General features: G+C 38.2%; 1 protein-coding gene across 1 annotated transcript in view; it reads left to right on the top strand.

Annotated features, from left to right (window-relative positions):
* SCML2 (Scm polycomb group protein like 2) overlaps positions 1–25,126 on the top strand; it is a gene marked incomplete at both ends in the record, with an annotated part of 55,829 nt that overhangs the window by 5,529 nt on the left and 25,174 nt on the right. The window contains 5 exons of the mRNA XM_082277707.1: positions 469–537; positions 7,187–7,257; positions 11,382–11,616; positions 15,569–15,657; positions 17,106–17,349. Coding sequence (XP_082133833.1) covers positions 469–537; positions 7,187–7,257; positions 11,382–11,616; positions 15,569–15,657; positions 17,106–17,349 — 708 coding nt within the window. The remainder of the gene's footprint in view (positions 1–468; positions 538–7,186; positions 7,258–11,381; positions 11,617–15,568; positions 15,658–17,105; positions 17,350–25,126) is intronic.

Raw genomic sequence — 25,126 nt, 5'->3', positions numbered from 1 at the left:
AAGAATCTAAATATAGAATGAAATCTTTAACTCAGAAATACAGTTTTAGGGTGGGTTTGGTTTTTTCCTTGTTTCTCAGTTCACAGTGATCTAGACCAGATGTATAAAGATATCCAGTGATCTTTAGGATCTCAAATGGTGTGTAGGTTGAGTAAAACTGTTAAAAAATAGGGCAGGATTGCTGTCTGTAGAGCTGATACTATGTATTTTGAAACTGGATTTATTCTGATAATTGATATAAAGGAGTCAAAATCTCTGCTTTTTCATGCTGTATTTTTCAATATATTTTGGAGGCAAAATAGTCCAGTGATTAAATTTGGAGTATAGATACCTTTTTGATTATGCACTGAAATGAATAAAAGAAAGTCAGCAAGATATTCTGTATTGTTTGAAAGCATTCTGTGTTATGCTGGACATCGATAGAATGTGAATATTACATTTATTATGTAATGGAATCTTGTCTTTTAGATTCAAAGAATATTAGAAAAGAGAAAGATGGAAAGAATCAGCAGGCAAACAACCCGTCTTTAAAAAGTGGTAGGTATTGCAGCTGCCAGGTTATTAGTTAAGGTACTCTAAAAGAAAAAGTGTGTGTATGGATTGTACTGTTTTCTGAGTGTTTTTTGTCTTGTTGGAATCTCTTGGGTTATTACTGGTGGGTAGTTAAAAACACACCTTTGCTTTTGTCTAACTTAGGAAAGTATGTTTTGGTATAGAAAGTGATAGTAGTAACTGCTTGAGTTGAACCTGCTAGTTTTACTAGCCAAGATAAGTACTCTTTGTATGTATAACCAAAGATGCTGTGTAAAGATTATTATTTTTAGACCATTACTGATGTCTGTTCTTCTCATCATGTATTTCTCAGTTTCATGCCTTTTCTGCTGCAATTATCTTCTATTTCCTTAATGTGTTTCCTCGTGAAGAGAAGGATTTTCAACTTAATAGTCTTGAGTTTTTAGGATTGCTAGCTGGATTAAATTGCCCGTGATTCTAATTTTACTTTAAATAATTGATATGAGAACTGAATTTGTGTTTTTCAGTAAACTGAGGAAAGTGCACACGTACCAGAAATTATCCACATTCTTAGCTAACTTAGCCTCTACTATCCTCTGCAGGTGCCATAAGGCAGTGTATACATGAGATTGCTGTCAGGATAGCTTCTGTGGGCTGCAGTGAGACAACAGCAACATCCTTAGATACCCTTTGCATGTTCATATTATTTGCTTGAATTTGGGATAGTAAGAAATGTCATGGGCAGTATTGATTAAAGTACAAAATCTCATCAGGAGTTCTTGAGAAAATGACACTGAATTATTTAAATTCTCACTCTGCTCACTTTTCTGTGCCTTCTGACTCCTGATAAATGGTCTGGTTCTTCTTAGGTTCCAGAGGAGACAAGTAGCATAGTCACTGATCAAACATGCTGGGGTACTGACAGAGTAGCTGGGTAGTTGAGGTAATGACTTTGCATAAAAGATACAATACCAGCCATATTACAGCCTTCTGCTATTCTATTTACCAGAGCTAATTTTTTCATTTATTTGGATTCTGGCAATCACAGAATGGGTAAGGTTGGAAGGAACCACTGGAGGTCATTTTAGTCCAAGCTCCTGTTCAAGCAGGATCCCCTAGAGCATGTAACTCAGGATTGTGTCCAGAAAACTTATGAATATCTCCACAGAAGGAGACTCCACAACCTCTGTGGGCAACCTGTCATCTTTGATATTTGTCCCTGTTACTTTGAGCCAGAAAAGGAAGTGTATTTGTCTCTTTTTCCATCTTCTGTGGTGTAAAAGGAGCTCCAGTCAAACTGGACTCAGCGTGTCTGTTTTAAATAATGTTGTCTGACATGACAGACGGAGTGCTATAAGACATCCCCCCCACCAGCAAAATGCTTTTCATGTGTGGATAAGATAACCATATTTCATGAGTCGCCGGAAAATGTCCCTGCCTCCTCCTGCAGTTGAGAGCAAGGTGTTGAAAAAGCTTTGTGGAGAAGCAGTGCTAAGCATGCAAGCCTTATTCTGTCATCTGTGTTCTTCCACTTGGTCTGTGCTGTTAACCTAGTGTCTGGGCACTGAACTTCCTCATGAAATCTCAAACGGAGAGGAGTTGCTTGCAAGATCTCTGGTTTTCTACAGATGAGATAATTTTTATCCTGTGTTGTTGCTTGTTGGTGGCAGAGGAGCAGAAAGAGCCTCTTGATGCTAGATGAAGAAAGATGCCATACAGTGTTTTGGGCTAGCAACTAGGAAGTCTGCAGCGTTTCCAGGGGAATGTGTGATAGGAAAAGTGGGAGGGGAGATACAGAGGTGTGAGAAGAATGGGTTAAAAAAATAGACTAAAGTGAGTAGAGAAAGACGTGAGGAGAAGAAAATTTGTAATTGAAGGATCTCAACATATAGAAAGAGGTACAAGGTATAAAGCGGAGTATGAAATACCTTACACTTAAATGACTGTATCTGCAAGAGTGTGTGAACAAAAATTAAAAGGAAGTCTCATATTTGAAGGAGAGAGATTGTGGGATGAAGACTAGAAATGATCCATCTCCATGTCCAAAGTCTCAGATGGGTGCCAAGGGAACCTAGGGGTGATCTGAGAAGACAAGATGTGCTCCATCTGCTCAAACAGTGTTTAGGCTACAGTGATACTGTATTATATTAAGTCAGATAAACCAGGACCTTAAATTCTACCAATCTGCAAGTGACAATTCATATTTTAAATCTTCAGTTAAAACTTTGTAAAACTTCTGACTTGCACTTAACTGGAGAATTATGTGTGGTGAAAGAAGATGGGGAGCACTTCAACAAACTGGGCATTCACTTATTAATGGCAGAAGATGTGATGCCTCCAGGGGTGCTGAGGTAGGGGACTGATGTCACTATGAGGCTTCTTGCTCCTTTTGGAGAACTTATAGTGATTGAGGAGGTTTCACAATTGACCTGGAAAAGGTCAAATAGTGTGCACTGTCAAGAAGGACAAGACAGGAGCACCCGGGGAATTACAGGCTGATCTAAGTCTTCAGGAAGACTATGGAGAAAATCTTTCTAGAAATCATTTCCAAGCAAATAAAGGACAAAGATGAGGTTAGGAACAGTGGAGGTGGATTTGCCAAGTGTGAACCGTGCATGACTGATTGCCTTTTGTTGTAAGTTCTTCTGTAAACAGAGGAGAGCAGTGGATTTTGTTCATGTCTGCTTTAGCAAGGCTTTCTGTACAGTTTCTGTAGTGTCCTTTCAGCCACACTGGTGAGGTGTGGTTTGGATAGGTGGATGAAAAATCAACTGGCTTGTCAGGCAGTGCAAGGTCCACCTGGCAGATGGTAGCTAGTGGCATTTCTTAGAGGTCAGTACTAGGCCTGATGCTGTTTTATGCCTTATTGTCAGATGAGGACAATTGGACAGAACACGCTGCCAAACCAGTTTGTGGGCAGCATCTACTGGGGAGGAGTAGCCAGTAGGTTGGAAGTCAGGACTGCCCTTCAGATGGACTTACCAGTGCTGCGGGAATGGAATGGCAGGACACTGGTGAGACTCACTGGCGAATGGAGAGCCCCTCCCGGCCCCCGGGCAGACCGGAGCCCTGCAGCAGCCCAAGCGGGGCGCTGGCTGCCTGGAAAGGAACTCAGCAGGAAAGGCCCTGGAGCCCGGCAGGCAGCAGCTGAGTGTGGACCAGCAGCGTGCTCTTGTGGCGGAAGACGTCAACTGCATGGGGATCCTGTGGGCAGGACTGCGGGCAGCAGGCCGGAGGGAGGGGTTCACTGCTTTGGGGAATTTGGGAGGCTGCATGCGGAGAACTGTGTTTAGCTTTGAGCTGCACGGTACAAGGAAGGCACTGCTGTACTGGAGCAGGCTGGCTGGAAGTCCAGCAAGGAAATGAAGGAGCCAAAATGCAAGATGTAAGCAGAAAAACTGGTACCGAAACCAGAAGAAATGTTTCCTTTTCAGCCAGAAGAAGAGAAAGCTTATGGGAGATGGTCATGATGTCTTCAGTTACCTGACAGGCAGATGAAAAGGGGACGGAGCTCCTCTCAGAGCTGCAGTGAAAGGAGAAGTGACAAATACTGGCTGGAGCATAAGAAATTCCTCCTTGATGGGAAAATCTTCACTTTGAGTCTGATGGAACCCTGGAGGAGCAGGAGGCTGAACTAGATACCTCCTGGGGTCCCTTTTTGCTTGAGTTACTTTGGGATTGGCAGGTTTGACAAGAAGTGATAGGGTATTGATACAGCATTGCAGAGAGCATCAAGGATCATTGACCCATGGGTCAGGGCCAGTAATGCAAGCAACTGTGACATAAACTCTGTCCTTCCATTTTTAAATTAGTCAGGCTTTTTTTGCAATTGCTGCTTATTTCGAATCACTGTTTAAGAGCTTCATTCCTATGCTGGTTATAAACTAATATTTTTTTCATTTACAAAAGACTCTAGTTACCTTCTGGTGTGGGTTTTGCGTTGTTCCCTCCCATTTCCAGTATATGCTGATTTGTTCTTCAGCATAAAATTTTCTTTTTCTGTCGAGTTTTCACTTTCCTGGTGGGTTATAAAGTTGTGCTTGTTGCATAATGGTCTTTTCTTAAGCTGTTTAATTCAGCCTGCAGAGTGTGAAGAGAAATGCACATTAAATTATTTAGTGTGAGCTAATTTTCTTCAGGATTTCTTGTTGTCAGAAGCTGCATATTTTCAGCGTCTTTAGAATTAGAAATATGTATAATACAGTTGCTTCTTTACCTGTGCACACTGAGAATACAGAGAAGCTTTCGTGTAGATACTTTTTCAAAGTGATTATCTTTCTAGAGATGCATCTTACATGTTGCACACATACATGTGTCTCCTCTTTCTGTGACTGCAGTAATTAAATGATAATTAGCACCATTTCTGAGAGCTTGGCTCTGATTTAATACAGTGTATCTTCACAGGTGGAGAGTTTCTAATTTAAACTCCAGGACATTTCAGCTTGATGCAAGAGCTTTTGATAGCTAGGATTTAAAACAAAGCTAGGCAATGTTGTTTTCATCTTGGCTTTTATCTGCAGCTGGCTGCTTGTGTTACCTTATGTGTCTTTCTAGTAAATGTTCTCTTGAAAAAAAAACCAACCAACTGTTTCTTTCCCTGTGTATTTTTGGTCATCCCACCAAATTTACTGTCCTGTTATTATAATTGAAATAATTTGGGAAATTACTGTGTTACTATATAATTTTTTTGGAGGAGATGAATGAGGGTTTCTCCTGGTAAATGCAATGTCACTGAAGTATCTATATTTGTACAGTCCTTAACACAATGAGGCTGTGATGCATGACTACAGCTTTTACATCATGTTAGATCTGAGACAGCTGGGACACAACTAATGTTTTTGTCTGACTAGTTTTAGTTTTGTTGAATTAGGTACTTTACTAAGGTAAACTCTGATTTAAAAATTTTTTTTTTTTTTTTTTTTTTGTAAATCAGAAGGCAACTGAAGTGGCAACTTTATTATTAGACTCTAAGAAGAATTTTTATGAGACAAAATCTTGCTATTAGTTCATAATACTTAATTTTTGAACCCTCCTCGGCCTGTTAATGAAAAGAGCTACAAATCTGGAGGCTGCTTTCTGGAGAAAGCTCTGAAGAGCCATTTCTGCCTTCCTGAAATACAAATATCTAATATATGCTTAAGTTACTGTGTCCTGCCTTTTGTAAGTAATACAAAATCAGTGTTACTATATAAATGTGTGAATAAAATTTTCATTTCAAAATAGGCAGAATTCCAAAATGTTGTGTAGAAGTGTCTTTGTTACCAGCCTGCACATACTCCACACCACCAAATTAACAGCTTTTAAGATTTTACTGACTTGTTACTAATTTCTCACATAGCTAACAAGCACATGGCTTCTGCAGTGCCAAGGACAAATGACTTGTACACTTTTGAGTCTGTTTCAACAAAACCCAGGATCTCAGCAGCCCAAGGGGATGGTTCCCTTTTGCTTGAGGCACTTGATATTGTCAGCTGAATGCTGTGCTACTGCAGGCGGTCTCTGGGTTTGAGACACCACACATCCTTCAGAGAAGCTGTGTGTGAGTGCTGGAAAATGCTGCCATTTTCTGATTGTTTCTTTGCTTCTCCTCTCTCCTGAAAACTGCAGAGATGTGTTTAAGTGTCTGTACCCAGTGGTGTTTTTGGAAGAATTACTGGCACACCCGGAGCGAGCTCTCCATCATCCCCAAGGATTTTGCTGTAGGCTGTGTGAGTGGCTGTTGCTGAGCCACTGGGTGGCATCACTGCATCATTTTGGGTTCATCAGTGCTTTATTCTTCAGGAACATCAGAAAGATGCCAGCTGCCCAAACAAAAAAATAAGCAAAAGAGCTCACTTAGATAATTTAGTAACAAAAATATCAGCTGTTCCATTGTAGTTTTTCTTTTACACTTTTTATTAAAATAATTGAAACGCTTGCTTATATCTTTGATGTTGGTACTTCATATTTTTCCATTCATGCAAAACTGGTAACACTAATTAAATCAAATGCAGAATCCACTTGCCCATACACATAAACAGTGCCACTATTAACACTGGAAAAAATACTATGATTTTGTTACTTAGCATTGCCATAATATTTACCTGTATATGCCATATTAACATGATATTCTACAAAAAGAAACCTATATGTGACTTCAGATAAAAAGAGACAAAGATGTAGTTGGAAGGCTATGCTAATCATTTTGCTTTCTAGTGGACTGAGGATAGTATTCATAACATATATTTCAACAGAATCCATGTGTCTGTGTTTTTCAATGTATATCATCTCAGTACTCATAAGGTTATCATATCAACCCTGCTGTTAGGGGAGCTAAGATTTAGCAAGGCTAATGTGATTTACATAAGGATGCTTGGGAGATCTTATGCAGAGAATTGAATCTAGATATTCTGACTTGGATCATTTTGCATAGGGACCAAAAAAAAAAATTGAAGGAAGGTTTATATTATTTTTGCCTATTATGTGTTCACCCCTGTAAATTAACAGTACTCTTGAAGCTCCTTTGAGATCTGTATGTGTTTCAAAGGCAGAGTTTCCATTTGAGAATAGCTCTGTTCTTGAAAAAAATGTATTCTACAAGATAGTTTTCCTTTCTTTCCTCAACTCCCCATTTAATTTAAGTTCCCTTTTAAAAAATGGTGTATATGGTCTTTTTTTTCCTTGTGTCTTCCAGAACAGTTTAATTGGGATGATTATCTGAAAGAGACTGAATCAGTAGCTGCCCCTCTGCATTGTTTCAGACAGGTATGACAGTTACTATTTTGCAAGTGTGTGTGTATGTATGCCTGTTACAGGGTGATCCTAGAAAAGCTTCCACGTTTAGACTGCTTGCAGACTTCCCATTTGACTTCTTTTGATCTGTAGTTATCAGTAGCTTACAGTTTTGGCAGTTGCTAGCTACGGAAGTTTTTTCATTCTTGGTTTCTGCCTCAAGCCAAATTTTGAGGGTTTCATTAAAGTTGTATCTTTGAACTCCGTTTGCCTCTAAAAAAAAAAAAAAGACTAGTTAATGAAAACAGATAGCCTTGTCAGGTTCAAAAATGTTTTCTACTTTTTTCAATAATCTTAGTGGTACCATGGTTTTAGTGAGAATTAAAAATTTGGCTGATTGTCAGAGGAGTCATTCCTCTGCCCCATTTTTGAAAGATTTCTTTCAGTTCTGTCTAGCTGTAAGATGTTTCTGTAGTAGAGTTTAGTCACCGCTTTTTTCCTGGATCTCTAATATGTTTAATTTTATCTCTTTCTGAACAGAGTGCTTTCTAATTAGGAGTAAAAGATACTAAAGTTAAAAAAAACCAAGGGGAGTATATGGGAAAACAGAGGAAATACTGGATTTATAATGGAGGGTGTTTAATGTATTATTTTATATTACACTGTACCTTACAAGTTTGATCCCCCTCACCTGATGGTCTGATATGTATTTGCAGATAAAGTTTAAATCTACCATCTTGTGTGAGCTAATGACCTCCAGTTATTCAGCCCTCTGGAGACTGAGTCGATCTCTTTAGGCATCTTCCTCTCTGTTTTCCCAAGCTGAGGTATATCTTGTCTCCGTAAAGTTAAATAGGATTCATTTTGGTCTGTATGCCCTCACTGTGTTAGGAAGATAGTTGCTAAGGAATTGGATTGTTCAGGTTCATAGAAGTGTAATAGGTGTGACAAGCAGTGCATGTCTAGTCTAGTGGCTTGGGCATGTTCAGAAATTGTTTTCTAGGGCCTGTTGGTGGTCTGATTATACTGTAAATGATACTGGCCTCCAGTGGGGGCCAAATAAGAAGCAGCATGAATTGAATAGTCTGAGAAGGAGAGGAACCATCACTCAGTGAGTCTAAAGCAGTTGCAGGAATGGAGAATAAAGAGAGAGCAACACAGATGGTAGCATTTCCTCATGCTAGATCTTGAACCTCAGCTTGCTCTTTGCAGATGAGGATAAAGGGCAAAGAGCCCCTCACATACTGCTTTCAATGAGAGGTGGCTAAAACCACTGGTGTCCATAGCTCTGAGTGGAGCTCCAGAAATTAAGTTCACAGTATGTGTTTTTCACAAGGCAGACACCTCAAACTCCTCCTGGGTAGAGACAGAGAGTGGTAGGATGTCCCTGGATCATTCTGAGGTTAAATGCCAGGCAGCAGCATATTCCTGGCTCTTTCTGGGTAAATGCCATACTCACAGACCATAAGCCACCATGAGCAGAGTATATGCTCCCAAGGAATGTAACTACTGCAGAAAGCTGCTCAAAAGCCTTTCCATGTGCCTTTCTTGTATCTTTCTCTTCCCTAGAAATGCTCAAGTCTGAACTGAGCAACCAGATAATGCCTTGAAGGGAGATGCTTAGGTGACATGCATTGACTGAGATAAATCCAAGTGACCTGAATTGCTTAAGGAGTGTGTGAGTTGGAAAGAACTTTAATTTATGTGCATAGTAAATTCAAAACAATTTACATATACAGATTTTCAGTTTTTCGAAGAGTCGACCTTTAAGTAGAAAGTGATATGCAATGGTTATTAGTGTAGAGCTAGATCCTCTCACTACATAATGTTTGCAAATTTTAGAACCTCAAGTGCTTCTGCTTTGTGTAGGACTCATTTGACTTTTATTGGGTTACACATGAATTGTATGTGTCACTATTACTCTGTATAATGCAAAGAAATACGCTGCGCTGGCCAGCCAGAAAATAAAGAGTAGAGAGAAACTTAATTTGACAATTATACCCAGAACTGGTGACCTGTGGGAATTTTAAAAGTTTAAATTTTGTAGTAATTAAAAATTGCTTGGGGAACAATAAATTAAAGCCTCTACCATAAATTAAGACACAGACACAGACAGCTAATGGAAATTTATTAAAGGATTTGTCTTAATTTAGAAGGTATTTTATCTGTTACTTTAAGTTGTTTTCAATAACTACTTAAAATTTCAATGCCCTAAAACTTTCTTCCAAGCAGTTGAAAATTTAAAATGTAAAAGCTCCGTCCCTTGTAGTTTGAGCAGAAGTTAAAGCAAGGCTATTACTGAGCAAGGTTTTATTATTTTATTTAAGGAGGAGTTACCTTTTCAGTAGAATGCCTTGAGTTGTTGGTATTTAAACAAGCTCACCTTTTCCACAAACAAAGAAACAAACTCCCCAATTTCTCAATTTCAGTTGCTTTCCCTGGTTGTAGAAAATAACAGCCTGAGAAGCAATATCCTGAAACTGAATTGCCCTTTAAATTTAATATGCTCAGGCTCCCCTTTCAGCCAGCCTTCTATCTGAGTGCAGCATTGGCAGATGCTCACTGAGTTTTGCTCATCTCCTTGGCTTTTGGGCTCAGGCTCCTCCAGGGCTCCTGCTGTTGATCTAGGGTTTGTTGTAAATAGTGCACCTGCAAAATATAGCAAGTAGAGCAAGATGTATTTTAGACATATAAATGTGGTGGAGAAAAAATACCACTAACACTTGTTGCAGGAGCAGATTTCTTCAGTCTTTTCCTGTGTCCGCAGACAGGTAGGTGCACCTCGTCTGCCTGCTGTGGGATCCCCACTTGACCTGGTCAGGCAGGCACAACGGGACATAGGAGTCCTGTGAGTGTGAATGTGCATGGTTTTGGGTATTCTAACCTGCCTCCTGTATTAGAAGTCAGACTGTTTTAGTCTGGATGGGGTAGCTACTGGGTTTAAATGTCATGGGGAAGGCTGCTTACAGTTCTGGGTGTCTGTATTCAAAAACAACTTTGTACTGAAGAGTTGCAGAAGAGAGTTTCCAGGGTGATAGGAGAATAGTCATCATCTCCTAAGAAAAATTTCACTGCTTAACTTATGTACGTTGTTGAAAGAGTACTGAGAAAGGGTCAGCTGTAGGTTTTGGTTTTATTTGCCAAAGTGCAAAAATAAATTAAATGATACTGTTGGCCAAAAATTCCATTAATAAAATTTAGGCTGGAAACGAGGAGACAACTAAAGAGAATAGTGAGAGACATTCCATTTCAGTTAGTGTTAATACAAAGTTTTGAACGTCATTAGTGAAGTCATTGCCTGCAATACCAGAGAAGGCAAATAACCAGACTGCAATCCAGTCAATCTCTGTCTGTAGTGTGTTGATACATGAGTAAAAGATACTCTTTTGTTCATCTTTAGCATGTGACAAAAAGTTCTGCTCAAAGACCAAATTGCATTTGTCACATTTCGTTTCCTTGTGCTAATTAAATTGACATTTCATTGTGTGTTTGTGATTATATTCAGTTCTCTATGAATAAGCACAAGCTACAGTTTTGTCTTAGCATAGAAGTTTTATATTACTTCAGTAGTGTTTTCTTTCTTTAAAATGTTAACACTAACTCCTTTTCTCTCTTCTTTCTTTGTAATGTAAGCTCTTTTTTTGATGCAGAAACTCTTACTTGAGCTTTTGTAGAGCCTAGGGCAGTAGGGTCCAAATTTTGTTTAAATTTCCAAAACATTATTACAATGAGGATAGCTATTTCTTTTGAATTAAAAGGTAGTAAACCTTGTGGCTGGAGTTTTTCTCTTTTTTTTTTGGATGTGTGCGTTGGTTTGTGTTTTGGTTTTGGTTTTTTTGAGTTGAATGTCATGTTTCCTAATATCCTTGCATTCCATTCACTTCACTGCTCCCCATCTTTATGTTCGCATCTTCATAAAAATTACCTTGTTACCTTCTTAGCATCCTCATATTTTTAGAAATCAGTCAAGCTTACGCAGTTGGTGGGTTGTCCATCTGCCTTTTCTGACTTGCTGCTAAACACTCCAAGTTTAAAAGCTTCTTTGTATTTATCATTTTTATGATATGTTTGGGTGGAATAAAGCTGTATATTGAACTGTCTGGTAAATTTAGCAATATTAACAACAATAAGAAAAAGTCCTTTACCTTTTATTGTAGTCTAGAGTTCCACCTACGAATGATTTCAAAGTTGGTATGAAACTGGAAGCCCACGATCCTCGCAATGTTACCTCAGTTTGTATAGCTACAGTAATTGGAATCACTGGTGCAAGGCTAAGGTTGCGGCTGGATGGAAGTGACAATAAAAATGATTTCTGGAGGCTTGTGGATTCCTCGGACATACAGCCCATCGGGACCTGTGAAAAGAAAGGGGGCATGCTCCAGCCTCCACTTGGTAAGTAACAAAGCTTCTGAACAAGTGTGTGGCGGGTATCGCTTTCAGTAAGTCAAATTTACCTTTTTGTCTTGGCAACTTCAGTGGTATTAACATTTCGCCAAACCATTGTTTAATTGAAAAAGAGGTAAGTAAACTAGTTGTGGCTAAGCGAATTGTGGCTTTTTCTTATTTTTTCATTCTTCTGACGAAAGAGTGAGCAGGTTTTCTTGTTTTTTTTTAATAGGCCCTTAATATTAAATGTGCCCATTCTGTAAATGTTCCCTCACATACAGCCTGCCTTATGAGTGTGTATACAGTGTTTTGTTGCATGATGCCATGCATGCTCCCACTGGGAGCCCTTGGAAAGAGCTGGGGAAAGCCAGCTTGCCCCTTTACTCCTCATCAGTGCATCCGAGCAGCTTACAAGAGGGCACTGGCTGCTACAGGCCTGGGAAGCCTCCGCAGGGCTGCTGGAGGCGTGCCCCTGCAGGGCAGTCAGTATGTTTCCTTGGGCACTGAGCAAATTGGTTGTGTTCTGGGACAGGCAGCATAAGGTGGGTTAGTGCAGAGTTGCAGCATTCTGCTCTGAATTTTTACTCTGACGTAGTAAAAAGCAGCACTCCAGAGCTCTAGCAAACTGCAGGCTTAGACTGCGTGACATTCTCATTGCCTCAAATCAGCATACGTTCAGGAATGTCAGATCAGTTTGTCATGGTTGGTTTGTGAGCACAACGAATGCTCGTGAACAAGGTATAGCTTTCTTATGCTTAAAAATAGCATGCAGAACTTCTTTTGCCTTCCATGAGCAATATGAGTGACAACATTGTGCCTCCCCAAACTGAGAAATAAGTGCTTGGGTTTAGTCTTATTGAGGAAGTTTAATAAATAGGGAATTCTACAAAGCAATTCCTTGTTACCTCGTGAATGGTCAGAGATGACTCTGACTAAACTGCTAGAGGTAGTAAAATGTGACATCGCCTTTCTTTGCTGTGATTAACCTGTATATTTAGATCTACGTTCTTGTAGATCTTACATTCTTGTAAGCTATTTGTCAATAGCTTAAACTTCTACACATGAAAATATTTAAAGATTTCACAATGGTTTGCACATAGTTTTGCTTTTAAAAAAGAGGAAAAATAATGACCAAAATTTATGTGAACACTCTTTCCCCTGTATCTTGTGATCTTCTGTAATTTTTATAAGATGCGAGAAATAATGTTCTCAATAGAAAAAATTACCTGTGTACAGAAATTGGTTGCTGCAGCTTTTCCATCTTATGGTTGTGAACCTATTCTGGTTTGGTTTTATTGGTAATTCTCGGAGAATTCTCATTGGAGGTTTAGTGAGGATAGATATGCTTTCCTCTTAGTAGCCTCTCAAAAAACTTGTCATCCTGCTTTGGAATCAACTTCCAGTTTTTTTGTTTGAAAGGTGAAAAGTATCATTTCACTACAGTATGAGTCTTGATTTGCTTGTAGAGAGACAGACACAGGAACAGTTGACATAACCATTAAAACACTTCACATAGATTATAAGAGTAGATTTTTGTGCTGTTGTGCTCCTTCAGAAACACAAGAAAAGCAATGCAACTGGGGTGCCAGTCTAGAAAAATGTTGCTTACTTTAGATACAGTTTGAGCCCAGAAGGGCTTTTTTTCCCGTCTCTCCTTTGGATATATAGAGGTTTTGAATGAAAACACTGGGAATTCCTGACATCATGGAAAAAGTTTCTCTTTTTTTTTCTTTCTTTCCAAGAAGTTTCTCAGTTTAACCTCTCTGAAGTTCTTGATATAACCTTGTATAATGAATGAAGTCATACCAGTATAAAAAATGGAAGAGTATACCAGCTCCTTCAGCTGCACACATGTACGGTGTTAAAAATACGGCTTCAGGAGCACAACAGTTTTTAAAATGTGTCTCCAAACTAGAGTGATGAATAAAACAGCTCCGGGTATGTGTGATGGGGGCATTGGATTCGTTAAGAGGAGAAACTTTCCATGACCATCAGCAGAAAGGTTGATGCCTTCTCCTCAGATACTGTTTCTTATTCTTATTTGGTCAGGCTGCCTGCAGTGCAGCACCTAAGGAGCAGCTATTTCTGTGCACCCGGGCATATAAATTTACCTGCCCTCTTAACAATTGCTGGTTATTCAGAAGAGAATGTGAGTGCCACTCTTTTGGCCCTCCTGCCCTAGATTTTTCTAGAGATAGGCTAAATTCCAGCAATCAAACATTCTGGCATACCTAGATAAATTTTTGAAAAAGCCTTTTTGGCAGTTTTACAGCATCCTGTTCCTGGGCAAAGCTGGGAGCTAATTGGGTGTATAATTACCTCCTGTTAGACATTTAACCAACAGCTTTTTTTTTCCTTAGTAGTAAGGAACCTTCTGGATACTAATGTTCCACTTCTATCATAATAACTAGCTTAAAATAGTCCCTTCTACCTGATTTTTGCATGGGCTTAATTATGCATATTACATAAGGGTTTTGAGAAAGTGATTATTGCAGCAAAGTGTTCCTGTTCCAGCCTCTGTTTTCCATAGGTGAGCTTTTTGTTGTTGAGAGCTTAATGTTCTGAGCAAATTACGTTGCAGGTAGCATTTTCTCTGGTTTTACCAGGACAACTAAAGGCCAAATGAAGTTAATTGAAACTGTTATTTAGTTGTCATTCCTCTGTCTTGCTTGTATATCTTTTCTGGGCTATCTAGTTGGGAATATCATGTTTCAATAACGTGTTCAGGTTTTATAAAGACTCTGGTATGAAACCGGGCCTGACAATCAGCTCAGTGGTCCCCAAATTATGACACCATTTATCAAATAGGAGCTTTGCATTCATTTAGCTGTTGCATAGGTAGTTCTGGCTTGAAAACTGTTTATTCAACTGAAGATAGCTTAAAGCTATGAGCTAAAGAACCACTAGAGCATATAATCAAATTTTAGATGAGTAAATTATTTAACTGATCAAGAATTGCAGCTATGTTTCACCTTTCTAGTTACAGATTTTTTTAAGAGAATTGTTAAAGGTCAGTTATGAGGGAACTCATGAGCTCTTGGCAGATTATGGTACTATCTGCTTTGTGGAAAAAATTCGGATTTGCTGTATTATGTCTGTTTCTCTGCAGAACTCTTCCAGACATCTAACTGCTAAAGAAGCAGGAAAAAATGTCCACTATGTCTGTTATCTTACTCAGTACTTTAAAACATTCATTTGGAAAGCAAAGAAAGCAAAAGAATTTTCTGTTCATTTTGTTTTATCTTTTAACTGGAAAGTGGTTAGATTGTGAGGGAAGATTATCTGAAATAATGTTTTCAGCCAAACCTTCTGTTCCGTTGGAATAAGGTGGCTCATCTAAACAAATTTGATTGTTGTTTTTGATTTTTATTCACTTGTTAATGAAAAATAGAAAGACCTTGTGGTTTATGTTTTTCAATATGATACATGATTTATTAAATTTTTCTTTTTGTTCACTCTTAGGTATTCTTTGTTATTATGGCTATTTATGTATTTATTTAATGAGGGAGGGAGAAAAAACAATTGCTGGTTTTTGTCAGTGGTTTGGTGAAAAAATAACAAGATTCTCAAAAATAAAAAAGTATCTTCTCAATAAATGAGCTAGAACCTGAAAAGAAAGCTAGGTGCTTGTGCCAGGGAAGTTCCACTGGACCAGGGAGTGTGTGGGACAACCTAATAGTCTTCTATACTAGAACTTGCATGTCATTAAATCCTAGAAATTTATCTGTAATACTTGATGTTATGATGAGTGATTTTGCAGACAAGTCACTCAGAATGGAAATGAAGCACAGCTTTCTGCACCTACAGTGACCATGTTAGTTTCTTAGCTACTTCTATTCTACCAGGTCTGAAATAAAGGGAATGAGACATTAGTGAAACAGACTGTATCCTTTTCCTCCTATTGTATTTTACAAACTGAAAGTAGGGCCATTTGTTTGGTTTTTTTGTTTGTCCTCAGGGTTCCAGATGAATGCATCCTCTTGGCCAATGTTTCTCTTAAGAACTCTAAATGGAGCTGAAATGGCACCTGCAGCATTCTTTAAGAAGGTAAGAAGAAAAGCATTTCTAGTAAGCAACTTCCTATCAGTTGGTCCATGGTGACATTTTTTAATGTGAACACCAAGATATTACCCTGTTGTCTGGAGCACAGACAGGGAAGGCAAGACTATTATTTAAAATGACTTTCAGCTGGATTGACAAGCTATGAAACAAGACAAAAAGGAATCTGCTTCTAGTCTGTAGAGATGGCTGTTTCTTTTCCTGAGCTGAGTCTTCAAAGTATGGTGTGTTATTTAGGAAAATTGTGTTTGCTCATTTTTTGTCTCATGGATTTTAGATAAAATGCATATCACATTTCTTAACAGCACTGTACTCATGTGAATGTGCACAGGAGTAAAAAAAATTAATGGGGAGTGAGAGCCATTGGAATACAGCAGTTCTTGGAAGGGTTTTGTTAAACATTTTCATTGGGCACACACTTGTCATTTAAAATATAGTGAGAAAGTAGTTGAAAATAGCAGAAGAAACCATTCTGTTTTTTAAACATGACTCTTGAGTAAGTTACTGTGAAATATGGAAAATTATATAAAAATAACAGTAGTATTAAAATGACTTGTTGGTTCAATTTTTTGTTGAGGTGATAAAACCCTGCTATCATATTGAGTGTCTTCTTTTTGGGTACTGAGAATGATACTGACAAGTATGTCAGCAAATCAAACAGTTGGGTTCAGGCCTGCAATCATGTCACTTGGTGTTAACTTCATATAATTACAATTTTTTTTAGATAAGATAGTATAAATTTTCTGAGGCATGATGAGCCATGCTTATCTGTGCTAGCCTGCAGCACATCTGAGATGGGCTTGGATAATAAGGTTCTTAAGGCTGAGGTGGTAATTTGTGTTCTGTCAGATCACAGCTCCTGCTGTGGAGGTACGCTTATGCCAGTCACATTCACTTGATTTTTGTTTTTCTTTTGTCCACTTGGAATTGGTCTAAGGCCAACTGAGTTAACAGAGGCCTATAAATAATGTCCAATGCTAATGAATTTTTCATGGATTAATTGAGAGGTAAAGCTTTTACCAGACAGTTATCAGTCCCCAGGAATATCCATGCTCTGCAAACCTCTTCTTTATTAGCATGTAATAATTTCATTTTAGTGTCTTGGCTGTCTTGCTGCCCAGACATAATGTATTGGTTGCAACCTACTGCTTATGTAAATACTTCTATCAGGGTATTTCTGTCATGGAGAATTTTGCTAATTATCCCAGCTATGTTTGGGGGAATAGAATGAAGATTTTTGTGGTGCAGAGGAGCAAACGCAAATTTGGAATACAAGTAAGTTTCCTTGAATGTGTTCTATAACTTTTTGAGAGTATTGACTATAAGTAGTAAGAATGTTGAGGAAAAATAAAGGGCTGTTACTTTGTTTTGGTTTGGTTTTTTCTTTTTTAACAGGTCATAGAAATACAAATATTCTACCACGCTTATTTTTGTAGGAACCACCAAAACCTGTGCCAAACTGCTTTAAAGTTGGAATGAAACTTGAAGCTATAGATAGAAAGAACCCATACCTGATTTGCCCAGCAACCATTGGAGATGTTAAGGGAGATGAAGTTTTTGTTACATTTGATGGCTGGAGTGGAGCATTTGACTATTGGTGCAGGTGTGATTCTCGAGATATTTTCCCAGTCGGATGGTGTAGCTTGACAGGAGATGCATTACAACCACCAGGGAACAATGGTAAGATGACTAATAATATTGCTTAATTATTTTTCTCCTCAATTACAGCAGAATTTTAAAATCCAGCTGGCTATATGCAGATAAGACTGAAGATTTGATTTGTGAGTAGCAGACGAGGATGAAATATTGTTGAATTTTATTTATGTAGCTTAAAGCTAAGAGAAATCACTGGGAAACAATTTTTGCCTTTTCATAGTATCTCCAGGAATGTGTTTTATTTAATGCTGTTAGGAGGACTTCTGATGATCTCTAATTTTTGTGTGCTTGTAAAAATCTTGGAACTAGATTTGCTGTTTGTGTTATTGATAGATACATGCTCCTGTTTAGTGATACTAATATATTGGCTGCTGCAGCACTTCATGTTTAACTGCTAAGTAAAGTAGTCTTTGCTTCTGTGATGATTGTAGGTCTAATCTATGTATTTAGTGTTTCTTCTGTCATACTCACAAAATTCTGTCTTGCATGTGTGTATTCTGAATGCTTTGTCTTCCTCTTGCCTTTAGGGATGTTTGTTGATCAGATGATAGTGTCTCTTTAACTAATGACCGCTGTGCTTTATAATGAACAACTATCTACCTTAGAAAGAAGGGAAATAGCATGAAGGGGGGTATCCCTCAGTGTAATCCCTTTGCTACTCTGGGGTCTGCTTGTCAGGATTCTGTAGTGTAAGGCTTTTCTGTCAAACTGTTTGAGCTTTTCTATTCTCATCCCATAAAAATTTGTCAGGAAGAGAGGTTTTGAAGAAGAGGAGTCATATTTTAATTAATTTCTTTATTAACCAGAATAATTTTTTCTCAGTGAGAATTTTCACAGCTGGTGTTAGGTGAGTAAGGAACAAGGTGACTGGTGTCACAGAACTCTCACTGGAAGTATGAAAGGAGCAGAAGCAAGAAGGCAAGAAATCAGTAATGTTTCCTGCCCTTTCCATCCCCATTGTTTTTCTCTGTCTTTTGGCAGCAGATCAAGAACTGTATGGAAAATCTAACTGGAATTAGTTAAGGGTATCTCTTCATCCTTGCTCTCACCTGCCTGTCTGAAGTTACTGCCAGGGGTCATAGTACCTGGAATCGAGTTCAGTCCATTTTGGCAGATTTCAGCAAAGGAGTAACTACATGTGTAGCTGTACTGTCCAAAATGATCTGCTGGTACAAATCTGCAGTGAGAGGGAAGGGCAAAGTCATGTGAAGAAGTCATCTAATAGGTGCCACGCTGACCTTAGTCTTAATGTTTCTGTGCTCCCAATCTCTAAAGTGTCTTTCTCAGCTTCTTCAGAAGGTTGACCTTGTCTTGAGAGGTCATGAATGAGATGTGTTTTTACAGTTAAGTTAATTATTTCTTTACTGTGGGGGTGACTGTGCACTGGAACAGATTGCCCAGAGAAGTTGTGGAGTCTCCCCTACTGGAGATATTCCAAAATCATCTGGACACAATCTTGTGCTCTGGGATGACCCTGCTTGAGCAGGAGGTTGGACCAGATGACCCACTGGTGGTCCCTTGCAACCTGACCCATTCTGTGATACACAAGAGGGGCTGTGTAAATAAGTGGCATAGAATTTTTTAAATGTATTTTTGTGACAGTTTAGATTGCTGAGTCCAATTTCATCTTCTGGAAGGAATATTTTTAAATTGTTTAGTCTACTCCAATTTCACTGCTGGAAAGCCAGCAATATTTTGAGGTAATACATCCAGAACTTTTCTTGCCTGATTAGTGCTTGATACAGCTCAAAGTTGCTTGACAGTAAGTAAAGCTGGTTATGCAATCCAGTTCTTCAATTAATAAACAAAATTCAGACTTGAAACACCTATCCAGGTAGGATACTACTGCTTTGTAGTGAGAAACAAAAACACTTTAGGCATTAATAAAACCTGAAGCAAGGTTCTTACAGACTTGTAGTCAAAACTGAGAATTTTGGACATGTAGTAGAAACTGAGTGCAGAGAGGTGCAGGCTGGAGTGTTTTTTATTTTTGATTCTAAAAGTGGGCCAAAAGTTAACTGCAGTTTTATTGAAATTGTGTGTTCATTTTTCCCCATTCTGGGCATAAATAATTTGTTATTTCTAGTTTGCTTTGTGTTGTTATTTTTTATGTACTGTTTTTATGTGTTATACATACTTACTGAATTTACATAGCTGGATGAAATATTTTTTGCTCTCAGGTTAGGTTTTTTCCTGTTATTTGATCACTATTGAGCCATTAAAAAACTGCAATGACAATCCTTTATTAAGATGTAAATAATAGCTTCAAGAAGAGTATAATCAAGTTGTTTCAATTCAGAAATATGATAATGTTGTCAGGATTCTTCATTACATCACACTAACTTTGACTACTCCTGTTAAGGGAGAAGATATGACAGTTACTACATTGCAGGGATCTGCTTGGAGTACTGAAGTGTTATTCTGGTCTGGACTTTTTTCCTGCTGGTTACTTCAGTTTTTCTGCCTTGAATTTCTGCAACAGAAAGTGAAAATAATTGACTGAGAGTGGCTTGAATCCCAGAGTGAATATGAAAAGTATTCTTGATATTTGTAACTACCTTTCCTGACATCATTTAAATGTGTTAAATCATTACTTAGAGGACTGGAAAAAAAAGCCTCAGATTTTAGTGAACAAGCAAAGTCAATATCCTGCAGTCTAAATACAAAAGCGGTAAAGGATGGTTTAAATTTCATTCACATCTAGGACAACAATTTCCTGCCATGAGATGTGTTTTGGGGTCTAATTTAGCCTTTTGAAAGAGAGATGACATGCAGTAAGAGAGACAGCATGAAAATTAGGGAAGATTTTATTTCAGCTGTCTACTTTCTTAGCCTTTTAGGATGCCCAGAGAGATTGTAGGACCTCTGCTATGGGAGGTGTTTAAGAACAGTTTAAGTAGGGGCTTCTAGGATGTGGGGAAGTTTTTTCAGACCAGATTACGTGTTATATTTACTCTTTATAACTGTATCTTCTGTACCTCTCATTGGTATTAGACCGCTCATGAACTAAGATAGAAGGTAATACAGAGAAGTTAGGTGAAAAGTTGTTTTGGACCAACTGTTGATAGCCTTCAGGCCCTAATCTTTGTGTTTATGTTTTGTCTTTGGTTCTTATCAGAAGATGTGACTTCAGTGGACTTGGCTGGATGTCAGGACATGTGCACAGTGGTATGGAATGTACCATTCAATATTTATACTATCAGAAGCTGTGCTAATATTGTAGTTTGTGTCATTAGAAATATCTCCTATAGTAGTAATTGGTTATGTATGGTTTGACTTCAGTGCTTGATGTTGGCTTGGCCTGCTGCCTCAAGGCTAATATTTTAAGAAAGCATAGATTGTTTTCTCTGTGTCTCTTGGTCATTTAGATGCTTTTAGAGATGACTTGTTATCCATAAACAGTGTTGTGAAAAGTACCTAATGAAAGAGGTTGACATGGTAATGTCTGTGCTGGACCACTCTGAAGGACCATCTGCTCTTGAAGGTTCTTTACAGCCCTGGCTGAAAGCAGATGTCTGAAGAAGAGTATAAGACACAGGAGACAGGTTTGCAGAAGTATTCCTAATATCTGTCCATCTCCAACCCAGCACCTTCCAAGCCCAGAATAATGCTTTTATGCTGAGTACCTTCTCAGATACTCAGCATAAAAGGGGAGGAACTTGATCTAACCTGTTCTATTATATATTGGAGCCATCTGAACTTTTAGCACCTGCAACATCCTTTTTAGCACCTACTACACAAGGTGTTCTCTACTCGAGTGTATTTTTGGTAGAAAAGAAGATATTCCTTTTCCTTGCTGATAGTTTCATTTGTTGTCCTTGGTTTCTTGTACTGAAACAGCTTCTTGTACTTCCAGTACTTTTACAGGAAGAGTTTGGTTTTGTTGTTCAGGGGTCAGTTTTATTCCTGTGGTCATCCTTGTTCTTCTGTACTGTTTCCTTTTCACTTAGGGCATTTTAGAGCCACTGTATCCAGAAGTGCACAATATATTGAAAGTTAGTGATGTAGTGGTGCCTGCTATTATGTCTTCTGTTCATTCCATGATTTTTCATTAATTGGCATTTGGGATTTTTGGACTTCTGCTAATCTTAGGTGCTTCCTTGGAGTGAGTATGAATGCAAAAAAAATCAGTCTTGTTGCTTTAGTGTTACCTTCTGCATTTGCTCATTCTGAAATTTGATCATCTCTTGGGTCCACGTAACTTCTGCTTTTGATATACATTAAGAAGGCTTTTAAAGTTTTATATCTTCTGCATGGTTTTTTATTCACTCTTTTTCTAGGCCAAATGTGTTGTACTTTCCTATTTAACCACAACAGACTGTAATTTTTACTTTATTCCGTTGAATAATAGAAGGCTGTTACTATGCCCAAGAATATTCTTGATATTCTTGTATTGCTCTATAGCTCGTTTTATCTGAGGGTTATGATTGAAGTAGGCAGCAGGTGACTGGAGATAGAACAATTTCTATTTGCTGTTTCTGTATAAATTCATTTTACTGTTTAATTATTACATCTAAATTGCAGTTACTTAGGCAACCCACCTTTTTATTTATAATAGAAGTAAAACCTTTTCCATAAAAGAGAGAAAACAAAAGAATGACTGGGGACAAGCCATGTGGGAAATGACAAGTAGTTTCACCTGCAAAGATTGATTTCAGTATTAAGTAGTAGATATCATTTAGATGTGAACAGCATCTGGAGAAAGAGGGATCAGTTTCTATATATCCATGATTCCCACAGTTTTATGAAGCTGGATTTTTGAAGGATAAAGGTGATGCAAAGAACTCGAAAAGGTGGAACTGCTCTCTGTGCTCTAAAAATTTGGGAGGCCAAGGGAAAATGGTTAAGTAATTAAAAAAAACCAAACCCAAAACCATAATACACTGTAGCTTTTATCCTTAGTCATATTCCTTTTTTTCCTCTCATCTGTCTCCCCCTCTTCCCTATGTCCCCTCATTGCTTTTCTCCTGATTTAGTGCATTTATTGTCAGTGAGGGCAATCTTCTTTCATTACGCTAATCAGCGTGTTGATGTTAAAGGTCTCCTTCTAAAACTGTCTCAGCAATAAGAGTAGTACAGGCTCAAGCAGAGATTTAAAAGTATCTTATTTGTCTATTTTATGATTTCTAAGTTTTATTTAATTTTCAGTCATGTTCTCAGTATTTACTTTGTGCAGATTTTACCAAGCTATATACTGGAGATGTTCTTCTCTGTTGCTGATGAAATTATGTGAAAATAGCTCTGTTTTCAGCTGAGTTGTACACAAATGTGCAACATCAGTACAAACCTAAGTACTGCTCTGTTTGCAGATGAAACAAAAGAAGTGTTGAAACTTTAGACAGCGATACAGTTAGATCTGTGAAGACTCTGTGTCATTTAGAGTAGCCAAAAAAAAATCAGATAAGCATGGTAATTAAGTTTCATTAAAGAAAAAAAAAGTTAAGTGCTACAATTTCATACTCCTGGAGGTTTTATTTTTCTGTCAGTGCAGCCAGCTTCTCGTCACAAGCAGATCTCAGTAGTTAAATCAGGCACATACAGTAAGCAGATTTATGCTGTCTTCAGAATTGTACATGAAAAACTCCTCAGTGCTGCAGGCTAAAATCTGATTTGCCACATTCTCTCAAATGTTAAGCTTTTTTTATTTGGCATTAATGTTTCTTGACATCTTGCAGCAAGGCTTGGATAGTGCTGCTACAGGGCAGTAATCACTTAAGAAAAAACAAAGGTTTTGCCTTTCCCAAAGATGTGACCTTATTTTAAGTGTGGATTCCTCGTCATCTTACCATGTTTATTTATAAGGTAATTGTAATTTTCTTGTAAATTGGAAGTACTCCAACACATGTATTTTTGATGGTTACATGGAAATTTTATTTTATTTGCTCTTATTCAGGTCTTATGGACACTGCAGTTATTTCAGTATACTCTAAACAGAAAGTTGTACTACTGTGCAGACCTCCTACCTGCAGCTTGAGTAGTAGAAGACCCTGCTCCTCTGGGGACTAAGCAGTAAAGAGTTACTAGCTTACTTGTGCCAAGCCACAGCAAGTGGTTGTGGTCCCTACTAGTGGATGGGATTGAGTGGATATTTTCCAAATCTGTGTTAATAGGGATAAGCTCTGTCCAGAGTATCAGTGCTGTCATTCGGATGCTGAGACAAAACAAATTGTGGCCTTGTGCTATCCATGCTGTGTATGTCTTTTTTTCTTCCCTGGAAGCTTGTTGTATTCTATTATCTCATTTTGGGCCCACCTTTCATCCTGCTTATGCTGTTGAGGAAAAGTAATGGCAAAACCAGGGCAGAAGCAGTAACGATGGGGTGAAAAGTCAGGTTGTTATATTTGTACCAGTGTGTAGGGTTGGGCTTTGCCAGACTTATTGACAGATTCATCATCAGCACATCTAAGGTCACTTTAGGTAATTCAAGTTTATGCTGTTTTGATAGTTTGAGTTATTTACTTGCTTTCCTCCTTGTCTTCTTTCCTTCCAGATTATCAACAAAATACAGGGTTTTTTTTGCTGGAGTTTGTCTGGTTTGGGTTTTTTCCTGGTGTGGTTGCAGTGGCAACACTTTTGGAAGGGTGAGACTAGAAGCTGGCTTTTCACAGTTCTTGGTTTCTGGGGACTAACTGAAAGATCTTCCAGGAGACTTTCTTTTGTGTTGCTTAACCCCCGCCCCAGCTTAGCTATTAAAAGTTGGGTTTTTTGGAAGTGATGTGTGTTAATTTGGTTAGCAATGGGTTTTGATGGATCTTAAATGGTATTTTCAGTGGTTGGTTCTGTAGAGGCTGGCTTGCCTACCTCTTGAAAATGTGGGAGACTGGGAGTGGGGGTGAAGGACTGAGGGATTGAAGGTGCTACAGTGCTGCCTGGGGAAGTCACTGGGAGATAAATGGTTTTTCTTTCCTCCATTTTTGTCTTACATTGCTTGGAAGCCTCCATTTCGCCTTTCAGTCCTGTGTAAGGTAGGCTAAGAATTTTTTACAGAAGACAGAGACTTTTAATTTCTTTTATTATATTGGTAACAGAAACTGAAATCTAGAAAACTGCAAGCTGCAGTGTCATGTCTTGCCAGTATGGATGCTGAAGTTTCCAAGTGTGGTGTTGCTTTTTAGATAGCAAAATAACGACTTATAACTGATTTTGTATCATAGCAGCATATCAGTTAGTATCTCACAGCCACCTCATAACCAGAAGTGACCCAAACGCAGATAGGAAGAGGTGAAATGTATTACAGACAGTTATGCTTTTGTATGGCTCTGTTGTTCAATTGAGACATAAGGACATAAATTTTTATAATCCTTGGCAGTAAGCTGTTCTGAAAAATTGCTAATCTTTTCCTCTTCCTTTGCCAGTTGTCAAAACTATCATGATAATAGCTTACTGTATTAAAGAAGGTTAATTTTATAGTTAAAACTCCAGGCTAGAATTCAGGAGATAGGTTTCCATTACTTCTCCTATGGAATGCTCACATGGCTTTAGGGTAAGTTGCTAAATGTCTTTGCCTCATTTTTTTAATCTGTACATGAGAGAAGGACCAAATTTTTATACTCTCAGAAAAACATTGGGTTTATATATTGGGGGGTGTAGGAACAATAATACAGTACAAATAGAATTTCTGTCTTGAAAGAAAATCTGGTTTTAAAAGTGAGCTACTTTTTTTACTGGTCTAATTGGCACCTTCACCTCAGGTAGCAATGCTTTGTTCACAGAATGTATGGCAAAGTGAGCCCCTACCTTGCTTTGTGTAATTTCCCTTCAGCTGTTTTAAATCTTGTCTTGTAATTGCTGTTCTGTGACA

This window comes from Coloeus monedula, assembly GCF_965178545.1.
Source record: "Coloeus monedula genome assembly, chromosome: 3".
Lineage (NCBI taxonomy): Eukaryota > Metazoa > Chordata > Aves > Passeriformes > Corvidae > Coloeus > Coloeus monedula.
The sequence above is the reverse complement of the archived record's forward strand: the minus strand, read 5'-3'. Positions and strand labels throughout refer to the sequence as shown.